The 9,935-nt window shown below is 45.6% G+C and overlaps 1 protein-coding gene across 1 annotated transcript; it reads left to right on the plus strand.

The window, feature by feature from the left end:
* Positions 1 to 2,031: 2,031 nt before the first annotated feature.
* On the plus strand, positions 2,032 to 3,477 carry LOC137463918 (E3 ubiquitin-protein ligase BRE1A-like). Its single transcript, XM_068175288.1, has 2 exons — positions 2,032 to 2,408; positions 2,961 to 3,477. The coding sequence occupies exons 1-2, from the start codon at positions 2,268 to 2,270 to the stop codon at positions 3,135 to 3,137; spliced, it is 318 nt and encodes a 105-aa protein (XP_068031389.1). The 5' UTR covers positions 2,032 to 2,267; the 3' UTR covers positions 3,138 to 3,477.
* Positions 3,478 to 9,935: the final 6,458 nt, after the last annotated feature.

A 9,935-nucleotide genomic window follows, 5' to 3' on the forward strand; every position in this document is an offset into this window, starting at 1 on the left:
GTGCCTTGTGAGGGATCCCTGCACACCTCAGCAGAGACCCCAAAATGGGGCAAGCACATTTCTCTCTCTCTCAGGATTTTTATGAAGGTGCACAGAGAAAAGTGAAAGAGAAAACAATTTCTATTTCTTCTCCTTGTTTTTTCTCATGTGGAATGTGTTTGGAGAATTGTTTACCTAGAACGAATGCCTGGTTGGATCACGGTGGATTGTTTGGGCCTGATGGCCAATCGCATCCACCTGTGTCTGGACTCTGGCGAACAGGGTCACGAGTTGTGAGGGAGTGAGATATGATAGAGAGAGTAGCATGTAGTTTTTAGTATCCTCTTTTATATAGTATATTAATGTATCATAGCATAATTATAATAAAGAAATCATTCAGCCTTCTGAACTAAGTCAGACATCATCATTCTTCCCATTGTGTTCGCCGACATCTACAACACATGCCCTAGAGGAAGTTATCCCAGGGAGGCTGGGACTAGATGATCTTTAAGGTCCCTTCCAATCCAGGCCATTCTATGACTCTGTATCCTGTCGTCCTTGGAACCACTGTGGAACTGTTCGCTGCCTTGCAGCAAGTCTTTAAGCCTCTGTCCAAAAATTAAGAAATCTTTGTTGCAAATATTTGACTACTGAGCTTTAAAGTGTTGACCATAGAGATCTGGGTACAGCTCTTTGGATACAGGCACAGCTGTTCAGGGAGAAAAAGGCAAGCTGAATGTGTGCTCCCTGGTGATGGGGAAGCAGGGGTAGTTTTAGCCTGCAGCTCGAATGACAGCTCTGAAGACCCACAGAGCATACATTAATTCCTTCTGTTCCCTCTGTCTCCCTTCCCAAGGTGGATGCCCAGCTGCAGGTTGTACGTAAGCTGGAGGAGAAGGAACACTTACTGCAGAGCAGCATTGGAACGGGAGAGAAGGAGCTGGGTCTGCGAACACAGGCCCTGGAGATGAGCAAACGCAAGGTGAGTGATGCCTTCGTTTCCTCTTGGGTTGTGAGGTGGAGCTGCTGCCTTGTAGGAGGCATGGAAGGCTCTGAGCTCTCACTGGGATTAGAGAACCTGGTATTCCCTGCTTTTGGATGAGTATATCAGAAGGCTGAGGAGTCCTGGAGAGAATTATGATTGAAGTACTGGAGACTGATGTTTTCCTTTGATAAGGAGAAGCAGGTCATATGTTTTTCTGTGTAACCTGTGGTGAAGAGAGAGACAGCAGCCAGATGAACTGGGGTCAAAGCTTTTGTAGCAAAGATGGGATAAGCAAAAGGAAATACAGCTGGGGAATGTGAACACTTTCAACAAATGCCTAAGACGAGTAAAGTAGGTTTGTTACCAGTAAAATAAGTCTAAGTTTAGAGCAGATGCTGCCTTTGTTGTTAAGTTTTAGTAGAAATGCAGAAATTACATTAAAACAGGCAGAAAGGAAAGCAGGAATATCCCTGTGAAGAGGAGCTGGGGAGAATTCAGCAGTGACCTGTGTTGAATAGGACAACTTGTGGTATTAAGGGCACTTGGTTATAAAGTCAGAAGAGAACTGGTGAAGAGAGATTGTTAGAAATAGGTATCGTGCAGTTCTGTCTAGGACAGCGATAGAACTGCCTCTGAACACTTTAATAGAGAAGACACGGAAGCTGGAAGGCTGAAAATAGGTTAAGAAGAGAATTGGATGATCATTGGTGTTCTTGTAAGAGATGTGCCTTGCAGTGTGCCAAGGTTTGGCTCTGCCCAAAGGAATCTTGAAGCTAAATGATTAGAACTTGTTGATAATAAGGTAAGAACAAGGGACTAGAGACCACCAGAGCTGTTCTTCTGTGCTTGGTCCTTATATACTGGTTTTCTTTCTCAGGCCATGGATGCAGCCCAGCTTGCAGATGATCTGAAGGCCCAGCTAGAGCTGGCTCAGAAGAAGTTACATGATTTTCAGGAGGAGATTGTGGAAAACACAGCAACTAGAGAGAAGGAGTTGTTCAACCTCAAAAGGGCTGAGGTATATACCCTATGCACAATCCTTCAAGATCTGTCTGCTTTAGTGTTCTTCTCCTTGTACACTGAGCTTGCAGAGGGTTTCAGCTGAACTGCTCTTGGTATCCAGTTTCACTTTGACTTTGGCTTCATCGGGTCTTGGCTCTTTCAGATTTTGTCCCCTGATAACTGGCAATACTTGTGGCATCAGATGATCATGTTGTCTCTTGGATTATAGGGGATGAAATTATGGCTGGCATGACTTAGCCAGGTGCACGTTCTCTTTGGTCCCTGAAGAAGCTGACAGAGAATGTACTGCTCCTTCGCTTGGTCTCCTGTTTTTCTGCAGGAAGATATTTCTAGGTTGCGCAGGAAGCTGGAGACCACAAAGAAGCCTGACATGGTTCCCAACTGTGATGAGATCCTGATGGAGGAAATCAAGGATTACAAGGTGAGTGTCTGTGTCCATCAGCTTCCCTTTTTACTTTAGTCAGAAGGTGTGCAGGCACACTTTCAGTGTCTGACATCTCTCGTCTGTACTCTGGCACTGGAGAAACCACCTTGTCCTTCTGAGGAATGGAAGTACCTACATGTTGAGACATCTCTGAGCACAGCAGCTGGGCTGCAGGGCCCCTCACAGCTGTGTGTGTATGTCTGTGAGTGTGTGTGTCTGTGTGTGTGTGTGTGTCTGTGTCTGTGTCTGTGTCTGTATCTGTGTCTGTGTGTCTGTGTGTCTGTGTGTGTGTGTGTCTGTGTGTGTCTGTGTGTCTGTGTGTGTGTCTGTGTGTGTCTGTGTGTGTGTCTGTGTCTGTGTGTCTGTGTGTCTGTGTGTGTGTCTGTGTGTATCTGTGTCTGTGTGTGTCTGTCTGTCTGTGTGTGTCTGTGTGTGTGTGTGTGTCTGTGTGTGTGTGTGTGTCTGTGTGTGTGTGTGTCTGTGTGTGTCTGTGTGTCTGTGTGTGTGTGTGTCTGTGTGTGTCTGTGTGTCTGTGTCTGTGTGTTGCAGGCCTGCCTGACGTGCCTGTGCTGCAACATGCGCAAGAAAGACGCGGTGCTCACCAGGTGCTTCCACGTCTTCTGCTTCGAGTGTGTGAAGACGCGCTACGACACGCGGCAGCGCAAGTGCCCCAAGTGCAACGCGGCCTTCGGGGCCAACGACTCCCACAGGATCTACATCGGCTGAGGCCCTCTCAGAGCCCCTGCTGGTGCTGAGCCAGCCTCCTTCCCTCCCTCTCAGCTTCTGCTGCCTGAGCTGCAGTGTCTTCTGGGAGGAGCCTTCAGGGTCTCTAAAGAAATACACTCTGGATCTTGCTTCCTTTCTTGGCCCTGTCCCTTTGGTCATGCCCTCAGTTTTTGTGTGCTCTTTGTGCCTGAGAGGAAGTTTCCCATCCCTTGCTTTCACACTGCCAAGGCGGGAACGTGCAGCTGAAGTGCTGCCTTGGTGGGATGGAAGCTGAGCTGCCGCAGAGATTAGTGAGAGCTTTATTTGAGGGCTCTGCTTTGGATGCTAATTAAGTCCCATCAAGGAATGGCACTGCTCCTGGGAGGGAAGTGTTTCCCAATTAACAGGCCCAACAGAGACAAAGGAAATTAATCTGTAGACTCAGTGGATCAATTCCTTAGGTACCTGTGCACCTTCCTGAGTCAGGGCAAGAACCCTCAAGGGCTGGTGCACTAGGAAACCCTACCCCAAACAAACACTTCTGAATATCCACCAGAGGAGAAAGGAGAGATCTTGGAGACCCTTAGAAAACAGCATTCCACTGACAAGCCCTGGTTGATGTGCTCACCTTCCCCTAGGCTGAAGCATTGCTGCCATTGTCCTTCTCAGAAAAAGGCTTTTAGTGGTTCCTTTGCTGCAGCTTTACCACAAAGATTGACCTTGTTATGTACAAATTCTTCTTAAAGCTGTTCTTTGGTTTATTTTTCTGGTTCTCCTGCCTCTGGTACTGTCTGCTCTCCCATCCTTTGTCCAGTTCTTGGAAACATTTCTCACAAGCTTTAAACTTCTACAGGAGAGACACTTGATCTCTTCCTTCCTCTCCTTTCAAGATATGCTCAGCTAGAACAACTTTTGTCCCTTTGGCTCTATCCCCAGTAGCTTATTCCTGACACAACAGGAGGGCCAGGATGCTGCATTATTTCTGCAGCCATTTTGTCATGGCTGCTGGGAATTTTGGCAGGGATGTGGTGTGGCTTAGAGTCTCGGTGCTCCCTGTGCTTTGAGGGTTTGAAGCCTGTTCCTAAAATCCAAACGGGAACTTGTTGATCTGTGACATTTCTTCCTGGGATGTAGTGTTTAAGTAAACTTAATTTGCCTGGAAGGTGCACCTCTCAGAGGTTTGTCTCATGGGTGTCCCTTTCCTGAAGCATGGAATCTCCTGCCTTCCTCCATCCCCTCCCTGCAGGAAATACCAGATACAAAGTAAAAGGAGTTCATCACAGGCTCTTACACTATTCATTATCTTGGGGAAAACATTCAGAATATATGAGTAAAGCCTTGTAAATTATGAGGAATCCTGAGAAGTGAGAAGGAGCACTGCATCCTGCCTTTCCAAGGGGAACCTGGGCTGCTGAGAGTTCCTGCCATGGTGTAAGAGCTGTTAGAAGGAATGAGAGTAGAACTCGCTCCCCTTTCCCTGGAAATTGCTCCCGGGGTTACAGGTTCTGGCAGCAAGTTGGCTAAGGAATGATGTGGTAATGCTGCTTGTAGATTTTGGGGTACAGATGCTTCTTCATTGCACCGGGACCTGGCTCATGAATAAACTGTCTGCATCTTCAAACACCTTGGCTACAGCAGCAGGAGTTCCTTTTACAGCTGTGAACAGCAGCCTGAACTTTGCAGCCCCAGCAAAGAGTTAAGAGACAGTGTTACAAACTTTCTTTTTCTCTGTAATACAGGATGTGTTGGGAAATGGTTTTTAAAAATTGGTAGAAAACATATTTAAAAAACACAGTCAGTTGGGTTGATGCAGTGTTTATTCAGATGCTGAACAGCTTACACTTCCTTCCCCTCCTCACCCATTCGGTACATTGCTGCTGAAATCACAATTCTCATTCTTCACCCAGGGGTTGGTTTTGGTGACTCCTTTTGGTTTTGATGGGACCTTGGTATCTGAATAAATCATGGTCCAGAGCCCCTTTAGTCACCTCACCTGTGAGAAAGGACCTTATTGTCATCTTAAGACAGAGAATGTTAAGGGAGTAGTTTCCAACTGGCAAACATTTCACTTTTTGAGGTAAACACTGATTTATAATCGTGCCCCCTCTCCCTTCTCATCCTTGTCCTATGCCACTGTGAATCCATCCCTTCACCTGTCAGTGCAGTGTTTGCACGGCTTCTCTCTGGGAGGGAGTGGAAGCCCAGCCTAGGCTTACAGGCAGACAGAAGTGGTAGTTTGGTTTTTGCCAAGTTATTTTAAGCTGGGTGAGTTCCTTCACCACAGCCTCAGAGCAGCCACTCCTCCGTTTGTGCTGACAGAGCTGAGGAATGGTGTGTGGTGGGTTTGCCACCAGGAATTTGTCAGGTGAGCCTGTGCCAGGAGGGAAGGGACTGCCAACACAGAACAGGACCTGCTGTAAAGAGGCATCCGTGAGGAGCCTTCCCATGAACAGAGACTAGACCCACACAGAACACAACAAAAGATGTACCAACAAAGGGACGTACTGCCAATGTCCCTTGGCATTGGCAAGGGTTTAAACCTTTTTTGGTATCTTTTTCTTTGTTTTAAATTAATGCAGAGAAAGGGCTAAGAAAGTGGAATCTCACTGTACTGTCAGGTGAAGAAACGAGGAACTCTCATTGGGATGCTCCTTGTCTCTCCAGTCCCTTGGGAATGGCTGGTGCTTTCCAGGAGAATAAGAAACTTGCTGTGAAAGGAGGAGAACTCAGGAGGCTGTGGGCTGCTGCAATTCTGCTCTCCTGAAGAGCTTATTGCCTGGTTTATTTTTGCACCCCTTTCTGGCATTCCAAAAGCGTGTTACAAATTTTACAGAGGAAGGGGAGAAAGGGAGAAAAGGGGAAGGGCACAGGTATGCTGGCCTAGGGCTCTGTAGTTCTGTTTGTCCGTGCATACTCTTCCAGCTCTGATTTCCTGTCCATGGCGAGTTGCAGCTCCTGCTTGATGATTTCCATCTGCTTCTCCAGCTCTGTCAGCTCTTGCAACACTGAGGTCCTCGCAGTGTTGAGGGACTCTGCTTTCCCGTTGGTGGTTAAGGATGGTGGAGTCTCTCTCTTCCCCTGTGGCAGGGGGAGGTCCTGGTGCTGATGGATTGTCACCTCATTTTGCCCCTCATCGGTGCAGATGTATTTTTTTCGGTGGCAGTTGCCCAGGTTGGCTGTGTTCCACACCGCATGCTGGCTGTTCCCCCCATGGACCCTGAACAGGGAAAGGAGAGTTCATACCACATCAGAGCCTGCTCTCATGTGTGCAGACCTCTCCTGTGAGCCATCCTACTGGAAAAATATAAGACTGCTGTTACATGTTATATAGAAATATTATTCCTTTTTTCCTGGAATTATGTTTTCTTGCAAAGCACAAATCATTAATGTACACGACCATATTTTTGTCATTGAACCATAGCAGAGGCTAGAACAGAACCCTGAATGTCTTCTTCCCCAAAACTTTTTTTCAGTTATGAAATTACTCAGCTGCAAGTCAGGAAAATCTGAATCCTTCAAAGCCTCTGAAAGCTTTTGTGGTTGCAGTGTGCAGGTTTATTACAGTGTTAGTCCTTTGCGTCTCACTACTCTGTCCTGGTCTGGGCATTTGTTCTCACGGAGAAGGAAAGAGACTCCCTAGAGCTGCTGTGGAGAGCTGGAGGGGGGAGCTTTGTCCTTTAGTCTTGAAGTCTTGCTGGGGATCTGCTTGTGCTCTGGGGGACGGACACCAACGATGTTTATCTGAGCCATGCAGGTTCATTCCTGAGCTTCCTGACACACCACAGAGACTTAGGGGCTGTGAAATTGGAGCATAAATTCCCATCTGGGAATTTTTCAACTGCTTCAATTTTTTTTTTCCTGCAGAAATATTTTCATAATCTATTGATTCTAGAGAATCTTTGCCTTCTCTCTGGGGGACTTCCCTTTGCTGCCCTCCCAGATCAGGCCAATTCCCAGGGTTCCTTCCCAAACTGAGGAACAGCCCATGGCCTCCATCCTCCAACTGGAACAGAAGGAAGCAGTTTGCTGTTGTGGGAGAGGAGCTTTTCTTTCCTGCCTGCTTTCCCTTTGGGACAGGTTGGTGTGTGTTCATTTGATAAAGGGAGGTTTAATCTCTGAAGGAGTTGTGTTTCAAACTGCTCCCTCCTCGAGCTTTTCTGTGGCTATCCTTGGACAAAAGGCCTCTTGGTGGGAGCTCCCAGTGGCAGGCTAAGGAAGGAGATTGATATTTCAGGGCTGTGACTGCTGAAAGCAGTTGATTTAAGGGGTGGCTACTTTTCTCACCTGCCTGCAGTAAGGAACTTGGAAAGTGGAAGTTGTGTTCAAGGAGGTGGCGATCGGGGATGTTCTCCAAGAGATGTGCTGGAAGAGAGGCAGGAGGGGAGATTTCAGGCAGGAGAAGCAGCCCTTGCCTGGATAATGCTCCAGAGAGCTCAGAGAATCCCAGCAGGGATGTGTATGTAGAGTTGTTCATTTTTGTACAGATCAGCTATTTTCTCATATTTCAAAATAAAGGATAGGAAGACTCTCAAGTCTAGGCAGTTGATTTTAACAAATACCAGGGTCCACAGTCAGCACTCCAGTTTCACCAAGTCAGTAAAACCATTCACAATTGGGCTACTGATACTGAGCAGCTTTTGTAGTTTTTGATGACCTTAAGAAACCCAACAGATTTTCCTCCATGAGGATACCAGCACTAGCATGATGCCAAATTTTCCCACCTCTTTTCTGTGCCTTTGGTGCTTTTAGGAGTTCCTCAGTGTCCAGCAGGAATGAAAGGACCTGTGATAATGTGATTGGAGAGCTCTGTGTTGTGCCCTGCCACATGAGTGTTCACAACAAGCTGGACACCTCACTCATCGGTCTGTCGAGTTAAATTCATCCCAATTCTGTGCAAACAGCAGCCCCGAGGTGCTGAGAAGAGCAAGGACAGTGGGTGGGTGTGCATGCACACACCCAGGGCTGACTGCTGAGTGGGCAGAAGGCTTTGGACTGCATCTTCACTCTCCCAGGCTGGAAGAATATTTCAAATATTTCTCTTAAATGAAAAAATCTATTAAAAATAAAATTGTCCAAAAATACATGTGCATTAAATTTCATGCATCGTATATATTATATATTTAGAATAATGTAACATAACATAACATAACATAATAGAAAAGATATAAGTAATATACATTATAAATTTTGAAGCCATTTCTTATGAGGCTTATATATCATCTCCTAGTGTTTGTGCATTTTTCCTTTCTGCTTCTGCTGATCCTAGCAGCAACTCCCCTGGGAGTTCCCTCAGGGAACTTCACACAAAGGGCTTCCATCATTTTAGTGCTTGTCGGAACTTGTTGATTCCCAGTTCTCCAGACTCCTTCTGGATTTTGAAGCATCTCAGCGCTTGTGTCCATGGCCCTGCCTTCATCCCCAGCCTGCAGCAGTCACTGTCACTGTTGCCTCCCCCTTGCTGCAGTTCATTTGCCAAAGTGCTGCCAAAGGCAGTGGAGCTGGCTCAGGATCCCTGCTGGCTTCTGGTCTCCAGGACGAGCTTCAGAGGGACACTTGGAGCGCTGCCTAAAGAGCTGCCCTGGGATGGGGGTGGATTTGTCATCCCTGGTGGCTCCTGCTTGGAGTTCTACTCCCAGTGGAGTCCCAGAGTCTCCTCAGCAGGCCTTTGCAGCGAGTTCTGAGCCAACGTGTGGCTCTGCTGCCATCCCAAATCTGCCCTTCCCTTGCCCAGCCTGAGTGCAAGTGGGGCATGTGCTGGGCATGGCTGGAGATTTTCATGGCCAAAATCCTCCAGCATCATCATCTTTACATCTGCTCATGGCTTTGGGTAGCACAAACCTATGCTTATTCCGGTTGAAACATTACATTTATGGCAGATTGTTACACCCGCACTACTAATGTACAAATACACAAACATCAACTTATGTTTAAAAATGAAATCTGTTTTAAATTGCTACACCTGTGCTGCCAATATAGAAACATACAAATATCAATTTCAGATTAAAATCTAATTTATTGTGACAAATGTGTTATGTAAATCTATACAGATATCAAATTCAGTTTAAAAAAATAACTTCTTCTAACCCTCTGCAACAACTCACTATCCATAAATATGAATTAAAGTTTAACAATTAAATTTTTTACATATTAGTGCAACCATACAGCCCATATACAAATACAGAAACATCAATATCGCTCTCAGATCCAGAACTAAATAAATAGAATTTTAGAACTATACAACTCCGTACATAATTAAATAGAAGTAAATACATATATACCCATAACAATATAGAGCTGTAAATATATATTACATGTTTCATGACATATATTATGACATATATAATACACACATAACAAATGTATCTATAAATATACAAATATTAATGTAGCACTAAAACAATCCATACAACCCCAGCAACAGAACCACACAGCTACACAACTGTGCAAGTATGCAAACATAACTAGAGATGCAAACAGCTCAATATACATGCATCAATATAACAATATACATACACAGACACCTATACAAGTATCAGTCTACACATGTAAATATCCCTATATTTGTAGTATTTTCTAAATATTTTCTAAAATATCGATATAGTTACAATTATTGGCACAAATCATATTCATTTATCACATCTCTATCTGGCTTTGTTTGAAGGTGTAGGCTCAAAGCAAACTCCCTTAGTTCCTCCCTGAGCCCTGGCCAAGAGGAGGATGAAACCAGATGTTCCCACACTAGAAGTTGTGGTAGCTTGTTTATTCAACAGTATAAAATCTGGGCCCTCTCACTTGGCGCAAAGTTGGCGGCCTCGCCTG

The sequence above is a fragment of the Anomalospiza imberbis genome, chromosome 32, assembly GCF_031753505.1.
Source record: "Anomalospiza imberbis isolate Cuckoo-Finch-1a 21T00152 chromosome 32, ASM3175350v1, whole genome shotgun sequence".
NCBI classification, from domain to species: domain Eukaryota; kingdom Metazoa; phylum Chordata; class Aves; order Passeriformes; family Viduidae; genus Anomalospiza; species Anomalospiza imberbis.

Coding starts and splice junctions, on each gene's coding strand:
- LOC137463918 (XM_068175288.1), top strand. CDS start 2,268: ATGTACTGCTCCTTCGCTTGGTCTCCTGTTTTTCTGCAGGAAGATATT. Junction 2,409..2,960: donor AGGAAATCAAGGATTACAAG/GTGAGTGTCTGT, acceptor TGTGTGTTGCAG/GCCTGCCTGACGTGCCTGTG.